This window comes from Poeciliopsis prolifica, unplaced genomic scaffold, assembly GCF_027474105.1.
Source record: "Poeciliopsis prolifica strain line A6 unplaced genomic scaffold, Auburn_PproV2 SCAFFOLD011, whole genome shotgun sequence".
In the NCBI taxonomy this organism is placed as follows: domain Eukaryota; kingdom Metazoa; phylum Chordata; class Actinopteri; order Cyprinodontiformes; family Poeciliidae; genus Poeciliopsis; species Poeciliopsis prolifica.
In genome coordinates, this window is record NW_026562386.1 from 11,812,065 (window position 1) to 11,836,197 (window position 24,133).

Here is a 24,133-nt window from a genome sequence, read left to right on the forward strand (position 1 = left end):
TGAATTTTACGCGCAGGCAATTCTAAGCTTATAAAATTAGTCGCTCCATTTAGTTGAAAAGCAACAAAATCAAATCAGAAAGCAACTGAGGGAACCATTATACAATGCGTTTTTTGTTTTGCAAGTTTAATGCTTCCTTTAAGTTGAGTTATGAGTATACGGAACTTCGTGCAGACAGAAGATGATGAGAAGGAGGAGTAGGATGTTGTGAAGGCAGGTTGTAACTGAACGAACCACTCGTTCAACCAGGAGGGAGGCGGACACACGTATTTCCATCCTTTACTACGCTGCCAACCAGTCAGTGACAAGCCCTCCCATTTATCGTTCGTGTCCGGCTTTTTAAATGACCAACCGTAACCTTGAGAAAACACGACATAATTCACACAACCATCGCTTCCTCTCCAGCCTCTGTGACCAAGAGAGGCATTCAAGACACAGGCCGTCGTCTTTGGCAGTTGGTTTCACAGCGAACGTTAGCGGCTAGGAGGCTAATGTGAGCAGGTAAGGATGTTCTGCTGCTGCTTACGAATTAAAACCCACATGGCGTGTTGGTTGCATATTTCCTGGCTGATAATTTTTTAATATGACCTCTTGACGTGGGAGTTGATGGTTAAATATTTAGAGGTTCGGCAGCAGAGCTCCGGTTAGCATTGGTACAGCTAGTTAGCCTGCTAGCTAATCCATCGGTGGCGTAGCAGAGCACACAGGGAGCGCGGACAGGAGGTGAGAGGATGCTTATAAAGGACAAACAAAATATGGACTGCATGCTATAAATATAAAAATGAGAATGTTGTCAGAGTTACACAGCAGGTTGTCAAGAGGCGTTGGCATTGCCTTATTATATTTGTCAAAGCATTAATCTATGACAGCCAATGCTCTTATACTTATTTCTTCAGTTAGTTTAGTATTCCCACTACAGCTTATAACTGGCTCACAGTGGATGGTTTTTCACTCCGTCATTGACACAGAGGAGAGTTTTTCGAACATATTGGTCACGAAATAGCATGTGGCAGGCTTCCCGAAAGATCCTGCGATCAGGCAGTTGATTTAAAAGGATTGAATGGCTTTTGCAGTCGGGTAAACATAAACGTAGCCAGCTTTTTAACACCCGTGTTCAGAAACGTTGTAGCGTCACGTTTCTCTGTGTTTTCATGAACATTTTTTTTTATGTATGATTAAATATGCTTTGTCGAGTTTAATGAAATGTAATGCGGAAAACGGGCTTTGAGGACAGCATGTACACAGACACGATGACTACAGGAAAGAAAGCATCAGTTTAATACATTATGGAATGAATTACGATGCATAAATGCATAATTTTCTGTGCACTGGAGCCTCTAAGCACGATCTTCCTCTGGTATAAAATAAATGACAATTTAGTTTTAAGATGTGTGAATATGAAACATTTATACTAGCTTGTCTCACACTATTCGTCAGAACAGCTTGGTTGGTGTGTGCATGACCCCCGCACAAGCTGTTACCTACGTAAGTCCATCTATCACTACTTATTGAGTTCCCATGCAGCATTTCATTTTTATCCAGGTCTGGATACATTTTGAAAAAGAATGACATAATAGTACTTGAGTTTTCACTATCCATTTGCCCATCTATTATTTGAGCAGCCTTCAAGATGGAAAGTTTTGCATCCATATGTAAAGACTGGCTGATAAGGAGGATCAAAGGATGGACTAAGAACTCTGTAAATCTAATGGTGGAAAAGTTTTCAACTATCGAAATATATTATTTTCACTTTTGATGCACCTATGACTTCTATTTCTGGAGGTGTAACTAAGATTCCAAAGCAGGAGCACTTTGAGGCAATACTTCACTTTTATTTGATGTCATCTAAACAATTAGTTATCTGATAACCATCTTCTCTGATACAAGAACAGATTTATTAAACATTAGTGTTGAATAGTGAAAGGCACTGCAGCCTGCTGAATCACATTTTGACCCATAATGGATAATTCATATGCTAGATGTGATGCGAACTTGAAAATATTGAGCAGGATAAAATAAAGCAATGAAGTGGTGACTTTTATCCTCAGGATCAAAGGCAGCAGCTTTCAGTTCAAAGACACATCATGATATACACATTGAATATTTTTCTTTCATCAGATTGGAAAAAAAAAATTGTCATGACTTGAAAAACCTTAAACAACCTCACGGAAATGAAAACCCAGTTTGTAGTTGAATTGTATGCACTTTTCATAGCTTGGTATCTATAGGTAGACCTAAGCTGTCACCTGCTGTCTTAGTGTTTTTCTGTTCTACTTTTACAAAAAGGTAGAGTAGAAAAACTACTGTTACAAAATGTCACAAGTCTAAAGCTCGCAAAAATGTTTAAATATCTGTGGTGACAGACTTACGTTTAACAGAAAGTGTTATGTAAAAACATTTTCTTTTTTTGTTTTTAGAGGAATAACTAAAATCAAACTTGGCTGTTTTTACATTGTGTAATTTGATGATGCCTTACATTAAGAGTCACCTGCTGCCATTTTGGCATCGATTAACTGTTGACTCACAGTTGAGTCTGAAGAACCCACATTTTTTTAATCAAAGGGCTACTTCAGGATCTGGATGTTAAGTTTGCAATAAGACACTTAAGCACACAATTCTACGTAACATGTACATTTAGTTTAATTAAAAAAAAAAAAAAAAAAGAATAGATCAGTCCTTTAGTTGTGTCAACGTCAAGACTCCAAATGGTTGCTTGATTTAAGTCTTATTTTGAAGGCTCTAACGATACCAGAGCTGCTCAACTGAGCAATGTTTTGTCGTGATGACTGATACTTTTTGAAGCACATGTGACCTTCATGTGTTTTAGCTGCTTTGTTGAGCTGAAACTACTCCATCACTTTGCTTCAGCAGTTTGCTTTGACTGGAAAGAACTGCGACCCATTTTGAAAGGTCTGTGAATCAAATCCATCTCTCCTCTCTGCTTGCATAACCAACAACTGGTGCTGCAGTAATTCTGAAGAGGTCCATGTGTTGTATTTAAAATGCATTATTCTGTTGCTTTTGAAGACTATCATTGCATGCCTTGATTCTCATTTCCTTTACTGAGAGACAAACTTATTCAGAACCATCAGTGAGGTGGCACTGACCTTCCATCCTCATCTAAAAATAAATCTGTGGTTCTGTTCTTTGCGCTGTGTGCCTACAGCTCTGCTGCTTCATAAAACAGCCATTTTGGCATTGTACCAGGAAGCCTTCATGTTGCCAGACCAGCATGTAGATTCATTGTTCTGATGCTTTTGCAAGATAAATATGACTGGATAACAGTTTGTGCAGGCCCGGCCCTGCCTTGCACAACATTTCCTAACAGCAGGCTTATTTCCTCCTACAGTTTGACACATGCTTTAGGAAAGGTGGATCTTGTTGCCATTTGTAAATTTAAAATATCTTTTTAAATAATGTAAAAATCTGCAAATTCTTTGGATTGCTCGAAAATATTTCAAGAGTTCACTTGTTCTAACACTATGGTCCTGACAATTGACAAAATTCATAATCCAGTTAGAAATTCTATGGTCTTCACTGTATTTGCATAATTATACAAAGTCTAATGACATCTGATATTAAGATGACTCCATAAAACATGTCTGCCCATTTTTTGTGCTTTTGAAGCCACTCGCTACAGAACACCAGATATCCAATGCTGAACTTAGCTATATAAGAAAATTCAAAGATTAGGATATGAGAAAATTCAAAGATTAGGACTTTGACAATAACAAATATTTTAATCTTTGAGTATATTTTGAGTCAGTCTTCCACAGATAGGTGTTATATTCTAGTGTGAATGGCCTCTCCACAGCCAAGGAGAGCCATTAGTGATAATTGGAGTCATAACATAAGTGAGGCAGCGTGTGTTAAAGTTTGCCCTAATGTTCTAATGTCCTCTTTGTACAACTGTGGCGAATACTGGTTTCTTTGGTTCCTGGTTAATGACAGCTCTGGCCGGGATGTGTGACTGTAGGATCACACTCCTGATTTATGTGCTGCTCATTTTGCTCCTCTGTTTATCTTGCTGTGGTGTGTCTGTTTTTATAAGACAAGCCCATGGGTTTTTGTACATTTATTCATATTCTCATATCATTGTCTTATCAAAACAGATCCTTTATTTCTATTGTATAAGACAATAGAAATGTTGAGTTTGTAGATTTGTGGTTAGAATCCCCAATACTTGGAAAATATAGAAATGCAAACTTAAAATAATTAGTTACCCCTCAGTAATTAAAGAAATAGGTACAGAAATCTCAATTTATGACGAAGTTTTCCAATCCAAACATTGTCAAAATTTTGCATTCAGGATCAAATATTTTCATATACTCCCTGTACTAGTTCTGCCTTAGCAAGTTACAGATAAACTACATTGTTGTTTCCATTGAAAAGTCAAGTTTATTTGTACAGCACATTTCAGTGCATTTTACAGTTAAAATGCTTTGTAGCATTTTAAAAAAAATGCTTTGTAGCATTTTAACTGTAATTTGCATTTTAACTGGTGTAAAGCAGTTCAAATGCTTGGTCAGTTAATAAATGGTATCATAATGTGTGCATAGGTAAATGGATAGCTCCTTGACCTTATCAGTGCAGAGTAACAGCATGCAAGCATGTTCTTCCACATCAGTGTTTGCTTTTCAGGGTGGCATTTCAGCGGAATAGCGACACCGTGTTTGCTGTTGCAGTAAAGTGTGTTCACCATGGCATGCCAACTGGGAAAGCTCTTGTTACTCGAGAATATATGCTTCATAGATATGTTGCTGTTACTATAACAGGAGAGACTTTAAAATAATTTAATGTGTTCAGTACTTATTTTACTCCTCTGTATGGACATAACAAAATGCATTTTTCCAAAACAAAAAAGTAGCTCAGTCAATTTAAAAGTTGAATCATTTCCATAAAATAGCTTTGCTATTTTATGGTAATTTTTTGATTACTGTACCCTGTAAGATCTTGGCTTTAAGAATCAAAATAGAGCTGCTAAATGGTGGTAGATTCATGTTTTGGTGTTTAAGTTTGCTCTTGTTACCTGTAATTCCCAGGGCTTTAAGGGCCATAGTGCATGCTCTCAATGGTCCTCATTCTCCCAAGAGCCTGTAAGCTGCTTACTACATCAGTGAGCCTCTTTTTATCCTCCAACAACAACCAGCCGGCACAATAGTGAATAAAAATGACTGTAAGACACACATTGCTAGAAATGCAGTAGGTATTTGCAGTATATTTCTGAGTTGAATAATTATTAAAGGAATATCATTGAATTGGGGTGGGGGAACAGCTAGAAATCTCTTGTACTGTTCCAAGCTTGTTTCTTTTTCACATTCTTTGTCTGGTAAAAAATACATTTTGTTCAGTGTTGTGCATTGCGTTTTTAATTTCCTGTAAAGGGAAATGTGAGGCAAGATAGCGTTGAGCTGTCAACTCCAGGCACGGCTATAATACTGTTTAATCACAAGAATGCAACCTGCACTGATCTCATGGTGTAAATTTTTGTAAACTATAAAATTAAGGTCCTGCCAATCACCAGTTAGCTGTTCAAGCAGAAAATCTGCCTATTCTGATCAACTGCTGATTTCTTCTCTCTTTTTCCTATTTAGTTTCCTTTCATACTAGCATGCATATTCAAAAATAAATTGTCAGGTTGATGGTAATCATATTTTCTTGTGTTTTTACAGGTTTGTCTGTAGTGTATGGACATAATCATGACAAAGGATCTGAATTTCAGCTACAAACCTCCTTTGATGAAAATACACCATTGACACAGAAGGGAACATATATCCTGGATGTCTCGACATACAGGATTTTAATATTCCAAAATGGAGAAAAAGAAAATATGCCCACGTCTTCTTGACTACTTAGTGGTTGTTGGAGCAAGGTAAGCACTGATCCTGACTGACGAATCTGTTATTGTTTTAAATGTATGGGGGAGGGTGCTGCAACACATAGGCCCCCACAAAACACAGCTCAGCCTTACCATCTGCTTGCCAGAATGCAAAGTTATCATCCTCAGTAAAGCTTGATCCTTTAAAAATGTCTTGATAAAAATTTTTGTCGAAGCCAGTTTTGAGATTTTATTTTTTTCTTTGAAATAATTCTTTTAAACTAAAATTCAGTTTTATTTGGTATTATTCAGTTACTTATTTATAGTTGTTTTTGAGTTTGAAGTTATTTCAGTGACTGTTGTGAGCTTTTCAAAGTTGGGTTCTGGCCTCTTGTAGAGCCACAAATTAAGTGTAGTTTCTTAGGATTCCATTAAGACGATTTAATTAATGAACATATTTATAAGTATTGGAATGCATAGATAAAAGCCATATATTGGAATGTGTCACACCTTGAGTTGTCATTATAGCCCTTTTTAACTGATAATTGAGAATAGGGACAAAACGGGTCCTATGGACAAAGCACAAAATTTTAACAAAATATACACAAAACATATTTTTTTCAAATATCTGACTAAACTAACCTGGGCCATGTGAGCACAACAATGTATATTTTCTTGGTGTTTGAATATTTTTTTATTTTAAACATTGTAGTAAGTAGGTGGATGGAGTCTTTAAAATCCTTTGTCCTGGAGCAGAACTCAATACATTACAATAGTTTAAAACAATTAAAATAATATTAAGCAAATATATTATGACAATTAAGTGTTAAGTATTCAAATAAATAATTATAAAAGTATCAAGAAATTGAATTAAAAATCTTTTTTATATATTTTCCAAATGAATTAAAATTTGTCCCAAGTTTTTGTCAAAACCATCATACATAAAAAAAAATAATCTGCCGTTATTGGGGGGCATCAGAACTTCTGATGCCCTCTTCCTTTGCTAAGAGGGCTAAGCAGCTCAAGTTGGCTTATGTTATTCTTTTGTGTTTTTCTTCTGTTTTATTCCTAAGTTGTTCATCACAACCATGATGTGTCAACACCATAACTGACAATTTACAAAACTTAAATAACATTTTGTTAACTGAATGCTTAATTTTAGTGAAAAGACTTCATGGAGCTGATGAGCTACAATAGGCTCTCCTTCAGAATAACATCATATAAATTGAGGTAGTTTGGCATTTTGTCAACTCCGTCAGATGAAGACTCTACTTTGCCGAGGAGTTCACTTCTTGAACAGTTTAGATTCCTATCAAAGCATTAGAATTTCCTAATTTCTTTTAGCTTTTGCAAATTGATGTTGTAGCAGTTATAAAACCTAAGAGAAACAAAGAATTACTGTAACAGGAGATGCATGTTTATCCATCTATCCTTCAGGCAACCAAGTAGTGACAGTGTGGCCCAGACTCCACAGCTTCTCCGACGCTACCCCCTGGAGGATCACCACGACTTCCCTCTCCCACCCGATGTGGTGTTCTTCTGCCAACCAGAGGGCTGCCTGAGCATCCGCCAGCGTCGGGTCAGCCTGCGTGATGACTCCTCGTTTGTTTTCACGCTGACTGACAAGGACTCTGGAATCACCCGCTACGGAATCTGCGTCAACTTCTATCGATCTTTTCAGCGCGGGCATCACCGCCCTCGTGACAAGAGTAGCCATACAGAGACTGCAGCACAGGTAGTGGAGAGTACTAATGAAGTGTCTGATGGAGGCGGTGGAGGCCATGTTGCTGCATCATTCGCACCTGACAACTCCAAGTCTGAACCCCCGTCTTCATCTGGAGAAGAGAGTGGGCAACCAGGTCCTGAGCAAATCCCTGGAAAGTCTCCACAGCACAAACGCAGAGCTGCTAAGATGGCTGCCAGGAACCGCAACAGTACGCTGACCTCGCTGTGCATACTCAGCCACTACCCCTTCTTTACCACTTTTAGAGAATGCTTATATATTCTCAAGAGGCTGGTGGACTGCTGCAGTCAGAGGCTAACCCAACGGGCGGGACTCTCTCGTGCCACCCAAAGGTGAGACTTCTGTATTGTTGTTCTGGAGGTCAAATGCTAGCTTTTCTGTTTTTCCTTTAAAAAAACAGAAAACAAAAGAAAAAAATCTTTGTTTAGCCAGAATTGCAGTACTCAAGGTGTTTTTGTTGTTGTTGTTGGAATGGGGTGACATTGTTCCTGTCTGAATGGACTTTTTATTCACAAAATTGATTTTTGTTTTTTGTTTTTTCCATTGTTGGTACAATGCTCAATCCACTAACTGTTGTATTGACTGGTGTGTCGTTTCCTGTCTCCAGGATAAATACTTTGCTGTCAGCTTATGTATTTACAAGCACCTCATAGAAAATGTCAAGAAAATAGAGCAGTACTACTCAAAGAATAGACAGCACAACATTAAGGCACCAGCTTGTGTTTTTAAATGGTTTATAGGTGCCAATCAGGCTTTTCCAGACCAATTCTGACTTGTGTGTGGTTGCTGATTCAAATTTTCTTTTTTCATTTCCAATTTTTAAAATCTGGATACAACACATTGTTGCAGTTTTTTGACAGAGGGAGTAATTTTGAATCAAACAAAAATAAAATTATAAGATCAATTTTGGATTTAAGTTTATGACCAAACTCGAATGTCAGGTGTTTTTTAAACAGAAAACTGTTGGAGTTTGTTTCACAAATTCGAAAGAAACAGCAACATATTAAAAAAATGAAATGAAATTGAATAACTCCAATCTCATACAGATTAATTGGTGTATCTCTACTCCTTGCTTTTCTCCTCCTCATCCACATGTGATCTGTATGTTTAATACAACTAATAAAGGAGCCTTTTGTCTGTAGCTCTGTGTGGTTTTGCTGGCCATCTGCAGCTTGTTTTGTTTGTTTTCACAGAACTAGCTTTTGTTTAGTTTTCTTTTCTTTTGCACTTTGCGTTATGAATGCATTGTTGTATTTAATTTAATTTGTTTTGAGCGATTTATCGAACATCAAGTAATATTTCATCAAGTATGACACTGATGTCTACTCCAGGATCTGTTTTTTCAATCTCTTAGACTTTGAGGACTGTTTTTATGTTTTTGGATTCTTTATAGGTGTTTTGTGTTAAATATTGATGCTGTGGATGACTGTCAGTAGATTAAGGTAAAGTTGAAAAATACTTGACTGGAAATATGATCGATGCAGGGTTGCTCAGGGTATAATTACTTTCAGTAGAAACACTGACAGGTAATTTATATTTATTTATTTAATGCTTTCAGTGACTGTGCATACATTTGAATAAAGAAATTATCTTAGACTTTAGATTTTAGGCTAATTATGAGTAAAACATATTTTTTTACCCTTTGATATGACATTTTATTATTGTTTTAATGCACTTTTCTTTCAGTAAAATAATCCAGTCTGTCTAGTAATTAGTATCGTGAAATTGTGGTTAATCGTACAACCTCAGTGAGTGTATTGAAGCCACATGCTTAACATACTTGAGTTGTTTTGTTATTTTTTCCCCCTGGATTGCCTGGTTGAAATGTTGGGTTGTGGTGACAGAGAGAGAGAAGAGTCATTGTATAATGGCTTAGAGCACTTCTCACTATGGCAGCTCTGACAGATTGAGGTCTCCAGCTGCCTTTGGGCAGCAGCTGGGAGGTGAGAGGGCTCTGAAGGACTAATGTTTTACCCTCACTACCCGCCTCACACACTAAATATACCCTTCAAGAACCAGAACGGTGTCACGTGTGTGTTAAGTTGAGCCTTTTCAAATCAACAATTTGGTGATTGGCAAATAGCCTCTTCTGATGATACTTTTGTTTCAGTATCATTTACCCTTCAGATTACTGATTTCACAGTTGGTTTGGTCATGCTTGTTGGTAGCTGTCTGCTGCAGTAAAATTATTGTTTATCTGCTTCAAGATGTTTTTATCATTAAATGTATCAGCAAAACTGTATATTTGCCATGTCAATTAGATAATTAAGTTCTCCTGAGTAGTTGTATTTGTGTCATTGGAATTTTAAGTGCATTTGTGAAATTTAAGAACAAGTATTGATTCTCTTATGTGAGAAGAAATGGCTTTTAGCAAAAGGAGAACATTTCGCCTGTGTTCTTAGAAATTGTTTTGCAATTTAAGCACAACTCTTGTACAGTCAATTAGAACATTTTACAATTATCAGACATAGACTCTAAAAATATTTAAGTTGATTGCAAATATTTAAATTTAAACTATTTGAATCCAGATATAAAGAGTATAAAGAAGACATAACATAAAAGTTGGTTTAATGTATGTCATCTGTTCGCAGGGACACCATGTGGCGGGTGTTTACCGGAGCGCTCTCGGTGGAAGAGAAAGGCAGTCAGCTGCTGGTCGATCTACGGGATATCGAGTCCTGGGTGTACCGACTGCTGCGCTCCCCAGTGCCACTGGCAGGTCAGAGGCGCGTGGATGTGGAGGTGCTGCCCCAGGAACTGAAACGGCCACTCACCTTCGCCTTGCCTGACAACTCTCGTTTCTCCTTGGTTGATTTCCCACTGCACCTGCCCTTGGAGCTGTTGGGTGTTGACGCCTGTCTTCAGGTCCTCAGCTGTGTCCTATTGGAGCACAAGGTAAGCATGGGAACAAGTCAGGAGTTCAAGATGAGACAGACATAACTTGACATATCTATATTTGCATTTTCAGTTAAGGTAATTTGAATGCATAAAATATGTTAAATAGAACCTCAGAAGATCAGCAAAACACTGAACACAGTTCCCCTGCTGTGAATTCTAAGACAAAACTGACCAAGCTCTACCACCAGGCTGTATACCTCATACTTTATTCATTTTCTGATTAAAAAAAAACTTGATTTAATTATTATTCTTTAGAGTGAATGAGTTTAACTTAACCCACTCTGTTTTCTTTAAAGCAGCTAACCTTAGTATGGTTTGCAAACATTATGTTTTGCACCTGTCTCTTAAGACCCAACTCTATTGCAATTACCAACTCGTGACATTTCATCTTTAAGTAAAATATATTTTTTTTAATCTTCCAAAATGAGTAACGTTCAGTTTCTGTTTATGGTTTTTATAGCCATTTAGATTACACAAAGCGCAAGAGAGAGGAAATGAGAACTCAGAGAAAAGCGTCTCTTTTCTCTCTGTCACCTGCTGTCTTTCACTCCTTCAGCCATTAACTTGAATGTAATTGGAATCCTTGTTCAGATCGCTGGTGTAATGTTACTTTGACACAGATACATAGGCTAATTTGAAGCATTTCCAGACCAAAACCTTTGAGTTTCATATACAATGTTGTGGAGTTCCTCTGCTGTGTAACCTTTTTGTGTTTCTTTTGGAAATTTTATGATCATCTGACTGGTATTCTTACTTGTTTATATTCGGAAATGCAAATTGAAATGTTTAAAAATAAAATCAACAATGACTTTTCAAAACCTTTCCAAAGTTAAAGTTTCCACTCTGCATTGCCATGAATCTAGAAATGCACTAAAATCCTCCAGGTTATGAGATATATCAGGATAAATCTGTACAACATATTCCACTTTTTCCCTTTGCAAGATAGATCACTAACTGTTTCTTTTTACATCTCAAAATATGGTCTTATCACAGAATGCATATGTAATTTATTGTTTTATCTTTTACAAAATCCTTTCCAAATAAGCGACATCTACATCCAGATAATATGTGAGAGGACAAAGTGATATTGCTTCCTCATTAATTACTATATTGTTAATAAATGTAAGCTAAGAGGCCTTTCCATGTTTGATCATTATTTATAAGCAGTAGTGTTGTCTGTGTTACAATCAAGATTTCACTAATATTTCAAAACGAAGACAAAATAAATACTGAGCTAAAGTTTTAGACTGTCTCTATTAATCTTTTTCTATTGATTAGCATTGTTAGCATCCCAGAAGCATTCCTTTTTTGCTGGAATTTCGATTTATCCTGTTTATCTTTTTTTTAACCATTTTGCTGTAGCACAGGTACAGGAGACCTGTCCTCATGGTCAGATGTAAAATATTACAAATATGCATCCTGTAAGATATCCTGCAAGGCATTATCTCAACTACTAAAAAATACAACAAAATAAAAATAAAGTCATATAGATTAGAAGCTAAAATACAAAATGTCTGTAAAATAAAAAGTCAATATGTGTAAAATTTCCTTATGTTCATCTTTGAATAACATTTCATTCTTATTTAATCCAGTCAAGCTGAACTAATTGAAAGCTGTCACACTGACATCTCTTTTGAGCTTTTTCTTCTCCCAGCTTCACTTGTTCTTGAAAGTCGGCTTTTAATAATGCTGTTACAAACTTGAGATAAAAACGGGCATTCTTGCTTGCAAGTTAGACAATAAGGGAATAAGAACAAAGCAGCAACGTTATTCAAAGACAGAGATAACTTGACAGTTTTACATTTTTAAAGCCTTAAAATAATAGGAATGAAACACACACTGCTTGAAAGGGGACTAATAACATTTATTGTGTTTCTTTTTACCATTATTTTCCTTTAAGGTCATTCTTCAATCACGTGATTACAATGCTTTGTCCATGAGTGTCATGGCCTTTGTTGCTATGATCTACCCCCTGGAGTACATGTTCCCTGTCATTCCGTTGCTCCCTACATGTATGGCTTCTGCTGAGCAGGTAAGTGTAAAAATGAAATGCATGGAAACAAGTCTGAGAAATGTTTGAAATTAGCTGCCTATTAAAACTGTAAACACCATCTGTTGTTGGAATATCAACTTTATGTACAAACTGGTTTTGCTTTGTCCACCTCACAGCTTCTTCTCGCTCCCACTCCCTACATTATTGGTGTTCCAGCCAGCTTCTTCCTCTACAAATCGGATTTCAAAATGCCAGACGATGTTTGGCTTGTTGACCTCGACAGCAGCAAGGTGTGTGTGTCAACACAATGTTTTGCACATCCTATCATTCCAGTGGCATGTTTTCACCAAATGCTGCTGAAAGACGATGTCAAAAATAAAGCAGAAAATTGAAGGCTAACTTTTAAAGTACATTTTGGTGGATTATTTCCTCCCTATTTAGAGATTCTGATTATGTTAGCAAGGTAAATTTTTAATTATATGTCTTATGTTGTTTGCAGGTTATAGCGCCCACCAATGCAGAGAATCTGCCCCCTCTGCCAGAGCCTGAAGCAGGCGAGCTAAAGAAGCATCTAAAACAGGTAATCAGCACTTGGTTTTTAAAGTCAATTTCATTCAACTGCCCTGTTGGCAGCCAGAAACCAGTGATCACAGTATAACACGAGTGTTTGAAAATGGCTTTTCTTCTTCACTGTGACTTGACCACACTCTCGTATACATGTAAAAATTCTCTTCCAGCAATTTGAAGAGTAGGTGACTTCTTCATCAGCTGGGTTGTATGTATTGTAGATGAGTGTGCGAGATTTTAAAAGGGCTTATGTTTAGTGCACTAACATGTTATTATTTTTTTTCTCTTTTTGTTTCCATTTTGTTTGCATGCTCTAGCTGTTGGAGGTAAAGTCAGATACTTGGACCCAAATAAACCGTTTAGTGTTACTGATGGCAACCAATTTCCCCCTATAAGCCTACTGAACAATTTCAGAGTCTGGTTCTGATTCATGAAAACAGCTTTATATTCAGTTCTTTTATTTTTTCATGTAACAACCACAAACTTTCATAGTTTTCACAGTGATTTAGCACATGGAGTGATGCTAAAGGAACATTCGCCCTGGTTTTGAAATTTTGTACAAATACAAGTCTGCAAACTTTGGTGTGTGTATGTGTTCACCAGATGATGTCCCTAAAGGAAATTATGTCCCACTGATTGCCTTTTGTAAAAGTACTAGCAGCACAATTTCTCAACATCTCTGAACATCTCACAAAGTAATGTTCAATTTATCTGAGAAACAAATTGCAAAGTCGAATGGACACCCATGTACACTGGCAGACCCGAACAGGACAGTATTAATTAGAGAAGCCACTAAGAAATCAGAGGTAACTCTGGAGGAGCTGCTGAGATCTTGAACTCAGGTTTACACTCCATAAACTTTTATTTTATGAAAGAATGGCAATAAGACAGCCATTGTCAGAGGGAAAATAAATACACTTATTTGTACTGCACTTGATCCTAAATCTATCATCCCTTAGGTGAAATTGAGTAGTACAAGTATAATGCAGTGGGAATACTTTTATTCTCTTCAGCAGACATACAAGTTGTTCACTGTTGACAATAAGGTGCCGGGAGAAAAACGTAACTGTGACAAAAGATTTGATCTCTTGGTAGGTTCAGATTCCAACAAGACAACAACCCCAAACATGCATGTGTTTGAAAACCCATTCAAAGTCCAGATCTAAGTTTAATTTCGAATCCATGGCAAGACTTTAACATTAGAAAGCACTGAGTAAAAATGCCAGTTACTACATGTGCCAGACTTATAGAGATAATGCCCCCAAAGTACATGCAACTTTATTTGCAGAAACAGGTGGTTCATCTTGCATTGACTTGGAGGGGCTGAATACATATGCACATCCCACTTTTCTCAGATTATTTCTAAAAACTTTCTCTTTCCACTTTCAGTTATGCAGTACTTTGTGTTGCAGTACCTCAAATTGTTCCAATAAGATCAATTGAAATTTGTAGTTGTAACATGAAGAAATTTGAAGAATTTTGAGGGGTATGAAACTGCTGAAAGGATTTTTAAATATGAATTTTCTTCAAAGTATTTCAGTTTTAAGTGTTTACATGAAGCTTTGGCTTCACATAAAATTTCAGAATCATATTTTGTTTAAGATTGTTTTGGAGATTGCTTGTTTTTTTTATATGACTCTATGCAAAGCATTACAGCCCACTTTACTTGATATAAATGCACAAATTAGCTCAAGAATCTGCATCTCTTTTTTTCCACAAATGCAAGACGTCTTCCAACGTACTTTAAGATATGGATAGTTACTAATTATACCTTTATCAACCCACTTTACTGGCAAAACACTGCATTTAGTTGCGCAGAGGCTGTTTTGCCTAGCACAAATTTTCCCAGGATGAAACTCAATTTGACTATTCATTTTAGTCATCAATTGGTTTCATCCACCTTGAATCAGAGCCAGTTTTATAGCTGTGTGTGATTAGCAGCTCTTTCTTTGTGTGTGTGACTGAGAAGCTGGTTTGTAGGAGTGTGCTAAGCCTCAGTTTTTGCTAGCATATATTTGGAAATAAGTTCACAATGGTTTTTCTGTGAATGTAAAACATGTCACAGAGGAATGTTTCACTGATTTTTCTAAAGACTTGAATGCCGTAGCATAATGCTGCTTGTGTGAGAGCCTCTGAAAATACTTGCACTCAGCTCTTCATTTTACAAATAAATCAGTCCTGCAAGAAACTGATTCATTTACTTTTGCAAATCTCAGATTGTTTTTTTTGTGTTTGTTTTAAGAAAATTAGTTTAATTTTTTCATTTTCTGTAGATGCAGAGGTGTGCAAGTATTTTATGTATTTCTGAAAAGATCTGCTGTTTTGTACTGTCATCTCCTCTCCATTGTAACCACTGGGTTTTCCCTGTTGGTGACCATGGATGTTTGTCCTGTCTCTCTCAAAGGCTGGATTCTGATGGTGAATTCTGGTTTTTGATCAAGTTATTAATTTGTCGGTTTCTCAATGTCTTATCATATTTGGTATAAAATCATCTCAACTTCTTCATCAGCCTTTTTCTCTGTCTTGCTTTCTCAATGTCTCTCTAAATTTTAATCCTCTTTGTTTCCACACTAAATAAAAATATTACCCAACCAAGTCAGTTGTAGAAGTTAAAAACGAAATGACCGAGCTAGAGTTGTTTCACTACAAAACTCTAGTATAACCCTTTCCTCACAACTGTAACTTTAAATTACTCACATGTTGGTGGCAACAAAATTTACTTACTTGCTGTCAGCTGAGCAGAAAAAAATGGGAAATACTTCTAAAAGGAGACAAAGAAAAGAAAGTGAAAAGGCAGAGATGCTGTTACCCTTCCATCATGTGATGTTCCAGTGTCTGTCACAAAACTGTCATCTCCAGCCTACATGTGATTCTCCTGGCATCTCTCTTATTCCCCTTCCTAGTGTCTGGTTAGATTGACCGTGATCACCCAAAAGCAGATCTTCTCCTCTGAAAATAAGGTTACTTATTTCTCCTCCTGTGGAATGTGTAATGCCCATGCACGGAAATCCTCTCTCACACATTGGTTTGCCTGTCATTACTTATTGTCTCTTGTTCTCTTGACCTATAGAAAATGCTAAAGAACATTTCAGATTGTCACTGGACACTGTTTCTGATACACTGCTTAACTCTGGCTTGAGCATGTATGAATGTGTGTGCATCTGTTTTTGGCATAGTGAGTGTCCTCTTAACCAAAATAAGATAATAAAAGCTTATCTGTTTATCCCTTTGACAAAGTTAACATTCATCCTGACCCAGCAACTAAATGTTCCATTATGCTAAGCTAAACATTGACTCCTGAGACTGCAGCAGTTCCCTCTAAGCAAACCATGCATAGTGACTTACTTTCCTCCTGTTTCTCCTCTCTAAAAATGGCATACCCACCACAGGCATCAACTTGTGTAAATTAGATTTTTAATGACCTTATAGTGTTGAGTAAAAACCATAAAAGGAATCTTTGGATTGGGACTAATTTATGAAGTTGTACCTACAATTATGCAACTTCTACTTCAAATTAAGTTTGTTGTGTACTGTTGAAATTTAGGTGTTTCCAAAAAGCAAGACTTAACATTTGTTTAAATAAACGTCATATTACCAAGTTTTAATGTAAAATTCGACACCATTTCCAATGACCACTGCTGTCTTAGAATGAACTGAAATAAAGGCTTTGTAACCGCACATATTGCAGACCATACATGTTCTCAGTCACTCCCCATACAACCAATGAAGGGTTTAATTGATAGATGGAACGAGATAGTTGATGGCGACGTTTCAATACATGTTTTAAACTGGTCAAATAAATTGTTCGATCTTACAAAAAGATAAGATCAGTGTATAGCAGCTGTACATAGTATGCAGCAGATGTACATGTGACAGTACAGCTATCCGATAGTGACGGCTGAAAGGATTCACTTCCTGAAAGCTATCAACAACCGCTACCAGATTCCCTTTGAGGCAGAAACAATTATTAGGCTCATAAACACCTGTGGCAGCCGGCACTGAAATTTCAGTTTTCACAGTATGCCACACTTGAAGATCTCCAGTATGGCTCACTTGAAGAACTCAAAAGCAAAAGTTAGTTCCCCTATAAATCAACATAAGGAAAAGAGGTATAAGTACATGTCATCAAGAACATTGTGCTTAATGTGAAGCTGGGCAGTGGCTCTGTGATTCTGAGGATGGACTTTCCATCATCTGACATTGGAATCCTGCAGCATTTGGATGACAAGATATACAGGAATTGAATATTTCTAAGATGGTAGTAAACAACAGAATTGTGCAACACTGTTTTTTACTTAATAGCTGCTAGTTTGGGCACATTGCCAATAAGCTTAATTTGCAGTGGGGGTTGAATAATTTTAGATGGAAAGATATTATAGCCCTTGTTGGTGATTACAAATAATAAATATACCTACATTATATTCCCTTAAACACAATTTCTAGAAATTGTTGATGCCTGTAGTGGGAGTAGTTCATCACAGCATTGTGATTAGATCCATAGCATCTTTTGTAATTTGTGTCACTGGTGCCTTTTAGGCATTGGCAAGCATGAGTTTGAACACACAACCTATTCTCAACCTGGAGAAGTTCCAGGAAGGCCAGGAGATGACCCTGCTCCCGCCAGGACGAGACAAGGCTTCGCCGTCCTCCACTGAGTTCAACCCTCTGATATACGGCAATGACGTTGATTCCGTTGATGTGGCCACCAGGCAAGTAGTATGAAGTTTTATGAAACTTACGTTTTCATAAAACTCTAAAGTTTCTGTTGAAACATTGAGCAGTATTAGTATGATTGGGCATGTGGATAGATTCCACTTTTGAAGACGGTAAGGTGACCCATTTTAATCAAAAATTCAAATTGGAGATCACTTCCTGTTCTTTGATTTATGTTTCTTAAAGACTGGCAACACTACAGAAAAGTCAGAATACTGCAACTTATTAAAGATGAAAATGAAAGATTAGCTAGAAAAAAAACAGAAACAACAATCTGGCAACTTAGTATGTTTTCTACCACGTCCGTTAGTGTGCTACCGCCACCTTGTGGTAGTAACAACACAATGTACAATTTATGTTAAAAACAACCTTTAAGGATTAACTTCTGTGCCTAAGTTGGCTAAATTGACATGCCAGAATGACTATTCAAAGCTTTTGAAATCGGCGACAACGGTTTGCAGAAACACGACTTTTTTCAGGTTAATGTGCAGCCTTATTTATTATTCTAACATTGTATCAACTATAATATTTTACAACATGATTTACCTTAATTAAAACATCTTAATTTTCTTTTTTATTTCAGGGTTGCCATGGTGCGATTCTTCAACTCTCCCAATGTCCTCCAGGGCTTCCAAATGCACACGCGTACTTTGCGGCTCTTTCCGCGACCAGTGGTCGCTTTTCAGTGTTCGTCTTTTCTTGCATCTCGCCCACGCCGCTCCTGCTTTGCCGATAAACTGTCCCACACCCAGGCGGTAGAATTCTATGGAGAATGGGCACTCAGTCCCACTAACCTTGCCTTTCAGAGGATACACAACAGTAAGCCTCATTTAACATGGTCATAATCTATTGATGGATCATGTTGAGTTGAACTTATCACCAAGCTGCTGTTTTTATCTGTTTTAGATGTATATGATCCATCTTTAATTGGAGACAAATCAAAATGGTATGCGCATCAGCTGCAGCCAGTGGTCTACAGAGTCTATGATGGAAGCTCCCTGCTAGTGGAAGCTATGGCTGGTCCATTGGAAGACGAAGGCAATGAGTCTGATCCTACAGACAGGTTAGGAAACCAGGTCCATATCTGATCTGGTTCATTTCAACATATTTGTTGAGCAACTTCAGATATTCTGTTCTTGGTTTTGTGTCAGTGGTAGTGACAGTGATGGATATGATGACTCCAGCTCTTCCTATTCTTCACTTGGGGACTTAGTGAGCGAGATGATTCAAGGCGACATCCAGGGGGATACACCAAGTATGATCTTTTGATTCAAAACCAACCCATGCAGTATGATTAGTTTTCTTTTTTTTGTTCTTTTGTTTGCCGTCGTCAATGAGTAGTGTGCGTCTTTTAGGTTTGGATCCTCCAACTCATGCTGCGCTAGGCGATGCCAGTGAGGTTGAGTTTCAAGACTTGCACGATTTAAAGGACAGCCATAGTGTGGATGGTCCCTCCAGTGGGGAAGGAGCTGCTGAACAGTCGGACGGACAGCCTCTTCGTTCAAGCTCCAGCACAACTGCAAGCTCAAGCCCTAGCACAATCATCCAAGGAGTCAACCATGTGTGTGATTATTTCATTCAACTTTAGAGATTATCATCACACAAGAGATTATCATCTCTTATTTGTTGCTTATAAGAAATTATTTACAGAATGCATATGCATTTGTGCTGACAGGAACCAGCTGAAGCACCTGAGATTGAAGCATCAGCAAGCGCCGCTTTGCAGAACCCAGTACCTGGAATTGGCAGCCAGCCGTTTCTCAGACCAGCAGCAGATTCTGGTCTGGTGGATTCTGTCAACAAAAAGCAAGAGTATGATAACCCATACTTTGAACCTCAGTATGGCTTCCCCACTGAGGAAGATGCAGAAGAAGAGCAAGTGGAATCCTACACCCCTCGATTCAACCAGAACCTCAATGGCAACAAGTATGTACATGGAGCATTTAGAAGCTCTTTCTCTCATCATCTAAGCTATGTTTGTGTCATGGATGTATTGATCTTACCGTCCATTTTTGCGTGAACCTGTGTGTGTGATTAAAATCTCATGTGACCTTTCTTTTGGCTTCAGGGCTCAGCGGCCTTTACGTCCCAGCAGCCTGAGGCTCCCAGGAGAGTCTGATGGAGAGGGAGATTCACGCAACAGCTCCCCCAATTCCACCATCTCCAACAGCAGCAATGATGGATTTGGTGGACTTATGTCTTTTGCCAGTAAGAATAAATCAAGTATTAGTGTAGAAGTACTCAATGTAGCTTCACTGATTACTATAGAATCAACAGAAGAAAGTTAAAACTTCCAGATGGAAAAATTGCTCCTTTCCACATTGACAGACAAGATGGCTGGCAGTTCTCTTGTTTTGTTTTTTTATGATGATGACTTGTTGTCATAAACAGCATCCAGTTAAATGTATGAAAATGGTTAATTTAAAGTTAGTATTGCAAATTTAGTCTGTTAGATACAAAACACCTTTCACAGGATTAAGTTTTGTATTTTAAGTTAAAATTGGCTCATTATATTTCAATGGAAATAAAGAAAACCACATATGAACAGACATTCCTACTGCTACTTATATAGTGTAGTGTTGTTCATTACATTTATTTTACATTTTAACAGCTAACATTTTTTTATTTCCATTCATAGCCTCAATCATAAATATAGCATGAACACTCTCATAATGTATCAGAATTCAAGTTTTTACTGCACAAAATATTATCCTTTTTTGTTGTTATGCTCTTTATAGGTTACTACTGTACGGAGCTGAATGTAGGTGGTTAATTAATTGTGGTGGCTTCTTAATGGATGTGCTTCTTGTATCTTACTGACTATAGTTTTAGTAAGAGTGATAGGTGGCACTCCTTTTGTTTTGACACCACAATTAGAGAAAACCTTTCTTGGTGAAATGAAAAAAAAACTGGGGCCTTCCTTAAGTTAGCTGATTGACAACAGGCAGGATGTGGTGATCTTTCAACCCAGAGAATACCTATGTCACCAATCAGTTTATATGATTTAATTTAATGGACTTTAATACTGCCAACAGTATTTGATCATACTTTGCTTTAGTGATTGTCTCTTTGGTCCTTCACTAGGTAATCTTTACAAGAACCACGGCACCAGCTTCAGCCTGTCCAATCTGGCCCTTCCCAACAAAGCAGCCCGGGAGAAATCAACACCTTTTCCCAGCCTGAAAGGTAGGAGGGAACTAATGACTATTCCACAGATTCAAGTTGTACACAAGGTCTATTTCTGCCATCCTGGGATAAGTCGATCCTAACTGCTCAATTTTTTTTTATATTTATGCTACATATTTTAATATATCAGCTGTTACAGATTAAGAGCTGAACTATGTTTACTAAATGTCAAAAGAAAACATTTTTATTTATTTATAAATTTGTTTTTTTCTTTTCTGCCTTATCTGACATTTTTGGGGTATAAAAGAATATTTCAATTTTGATGTTGAGGAGGAAATGGAGCAAGCAGGTTTGTAAAATGATTTTAAAGCTTTTCTCTCCTTGCACTGGATTGCCAAACATACATGGCACTATTTAAAGGAGAATATTGAGGAAACGTGAAATATTTTCTCTCAGGAAAATCCACTCCAAAGCAGACTTTATTATGTTGTCAAAAGGAATAACTCAGCATTTCTTTCTCTTGTATAGTTTTTTTTTATCTTCCAAATTTGTTGGTGTAAGTTAAGGTGGAGAACTGGGTAATATGGATTACGAAAAAAAAAGATCACAGTATTTTTTCCTGTTTAAAAGTTCCAGTAACTATCATAACACAGTTTTAAATGAATCAAGTTTCAAGACAAACTGAAACAAAACATTGTGGGTAAAAGAATTACCAATAAATCGATGAACAAATAACATTACTTACATATAACATAGTGCCTGCCATATTTCTGTTGGTTAGTATAAACTCTGTTTACGATGGATTTTCTCTTCAACTGAGAGGAAAAAAACAACAAATGAATCATGGTGAAGATACTCAATAGCTCCACTCATTGTGGAATAGCTGCCATTAAAGGTGTTCTGTTCCTTTTGATCGTGATTTGTTTTGTCTTTGTTGTTCAGATTCCCCTGACAGTCCGGGTATGTTATGTCTGGTGTGATAGTTTGTCCTTGACTAGACATTTCTGTGACCTTACAAAGTGACACGTTCCTGCCTTGCATCCTGTTCTCAGAGTAGGATTGAGATAGACGTTACACCTTTAGTATACGCTACATGTTTATGTTTACTTTCCCTTTTTGTTCCTCTGTTATTCTTGTTTGTGTCAGTGTTGAAAGTCTTCTTTTTTTTTCTTATGTGACTGCAAACATTTCTTGATATGGCATCTGTATATTTGTACCTTAATTTTGTCAGTTAATAAGAGGCCATCGGCTCTTTAGCTTATGTCCACAGAAAGATCTGTCTGCAGTTAATGGAATAATATCAAATGTTTCCTGACATTTGTTTTGTTGTTACCTTATTTGTGTGCTTGTTGATACTTGCTCTTGATTATTACTAACCTTCTAAAAGCATTTGCCTTTTAAGCAAGATAATTAATTTAATTAGTTACTCTACTGCTTCTCTTTTTGTGTTTTGTTCTCATTTGAAGTCTCTCCCACTTATCGGGAGAGGGAGAAATATAAATGTGAATACTTTCTAAGGATTTATTCCCATTTATTGTAACTGTTAAAGGTGTTCTGTTCCAGCATCATTCACACAGTTCAAGCAGTGTTGTGTACATGGCCAACATATTTACAGTGCACTCACCCTCTGTAAATGATAATGGTCTTTCTAAAAACTTTATTGCTATTCACATTTTCAGTCACATCAAGGCTCATGAGTTCATGGTATTTCTTTTTTGTTTGCCTTCTATTTTTTGGTTGCACTTTTGCATCATTTTAAGTATGCATGTCTGTTTGTTGGGTTGATGTTCAGACTGGTTGTGTCTGGGCCGGTGTCCCTCTTTCTGTTCACCTTTTCGCTGCACTAATCCTGAGTTTTGTGTGCAGTATTTGGGCTAAATTCTCTAATGGAGATAATTACAGAGGCCGGCCCGGGGAGCGGAGAAGGTGGGTTTTGCCCCTTATTTTGAGTGAGCTGCATGCTTCTCCAAGCCAGTCAATTACATCATCCCCAGCATTTCCACCGTGTTTTCCTCTCATATCAGACATTGTGTGCTTCATCAGAAGCCGTGACAGCTGAATGTTTTGTCTGGTCGGTCATATTGTCATTTCAAATTACTTTTCTTATTTCAGTCTGTTATTCCACCTCATAAAGTAAACACTTTAATTTCTAAAACTGGCCTCATCACAATTAAGTTGCAGAAAAATAACTAAACTTTAGATTTAGATTCTACATTACGTCGGCGAATAATCCATCAAGAAAAACATAACTTTCAAATGCTGGATAATAATATTAGTGATCTGGCATCTTTTGCTACTCCTTTTTGCTTCGTGCTCCTTCAGAGTACAAAATGTGGGGTTTGACTGGATCTTGCTGTTCATGTTTTCTTGTTTTGAGAACAAGAAAGCATGACTGCAGTAAAATAAAAATAATAAACTAAGCTAAAGTAAAGGTTTTGTTCAACAAGATAAAAGCAAGTGGTTATTTTGAATTCACCTCCCACATCTCTATTCCTGGAGGGATTTGGAGATCCGAGGAAAATGCTTGTTTACAAGACAAATGCAAAAACATTCTTCAAAAGGTTTGGATCAATAAAACTAGGATTTATTTATCAATGTGATTTGAGAGTTCACTTTCTTGCATGTTTAATTCTGAAATGAATACCCTTTTTATATATACCCTTTACATAAAACCACAAAAGCCCATTTAAGTTTTTCTTTTTTTACCAACAAACATAATCCTGTTCTCCCAATATCAGGAAAATATTCTTGCTGGCATCTGAAGGATTCGTAACCATTAACACTTGTCTGTCAGAAAATTCTGAAGGAAAATGTCTGACAATAAGTCTGTGAAGTTCAGCTCAGTCACAGTGGGGTTCTGCTGGACAACAATGGTCCAAAGAACACCAGCAAATCCAATTGTTCGGAAATACAAAATGAAGCTCTTAGTCAATGTTTGAACTTGAATCCAATTGAGTGTCATGATGTTTATGATGCCTTGCTTGTCATAAAATACTGGGCCTAAATTAAAACCAATTATGGAAAGAAGAGGTACTCAAAGTTCCTTCACAGCACCTGAAAAGACTCTTTTAGTTTGCTCTTTATTACAAATTAAATACCATGACTGGTAGGCTTAAGATCTAATTTCTTTGTTTCAGGTTGGTTTGGGTAGTTTTTTGTGTAATAATTGTAATGGATGGATGCAGATTTAGAAAATCTACAATTTGTTTATGTGTGATTTTTGTCTGGTATTAAAATTTATTTGATCTAAAATATTAAAGCATAATCAGAGCAC

At 37.0% G+C, this 24,133-nt stretch overlaps 1 protein-coding gene across 18 annotated transcripts in view; it reads left to right on the plus strand.

Annotated features, from left to right (window-relative positions):
- Window positions 1-191: 191 nt before the first annotated feature.
- The window catches only part of madd (MAP-kinase activating death domain), a 47,672-nt gene continuing 23,730 nt past the window's right edge, over window positions 192-24,133 (plus strand). For 7 of the 18 annotated variants that reach the window (XM_055037121.1, XM_055037126.1, XM_055037129.1 and 4 more), the window contains exons 1-15: window positions 192-501; window positions 5,673-5,872; window positions 7,256-7,894; window positions 10,154-10,457; window positions 12,361-12,492; window positions 12,630-12,743; window positions 12,953-13,033; window positions 17,557-17,729; window positions 18,317-18,552; window positions 18,640-18,796; window positions 18,885-18,988; window positions 19,089-19,294; window positions 19,409-19,659; window positions 19,802-19,941; window positions 20,818-20,919. In XM_055037121.1, coding sequence (XP_054893096.1) covers window positions 5,814-5,872; window positions 7,256-7,894; window positions 10,154-10,457; window positions 12,361-12,492; window positions 12,630-12,743; window positions 12,953-13,033; window positions 17,557-17,729; window positions 18,317-18,552; window positions 18,640-18,796; window positions 18,885-18,988; window positions 19,089-19,294; window positions 19,409-19,659; window positions 19,802-19,941; window positions 20,818-20,919 — 2,698 coding nt within the window. In that variant the 5' untranslated portion in view covers window positions 192-501; window positions 5,673-5,813. Of the gene's footprint in view, window positions 502-5,672; window positions 5,873-7,255; window positions 7,895-10,153; window positions 10,458-12,360; window positions 12,493-12,629; window positions 12,744-12,952; window positions 13,034-15,923; window positions 15,981-17,556; window positions 17,730-18,316; window positions 18,553-18,639; window positions 18,797-18,884; window positions 18,989-19,088; window positions 19,295-19,408; window positions 19,660-19,801; window positions 19,942-20,817; window positions 20,920-21,166; window positions 21,209-21,801; window positions 21,820-22,725; window positions 22,786-24,133 lie in introns of all 18 variants that reach the window. The other 11 variants (XM_055037119.1, XM_055037124.1, XM_055037125.1 and 8 more) reach the window with 8 other exon arrangements.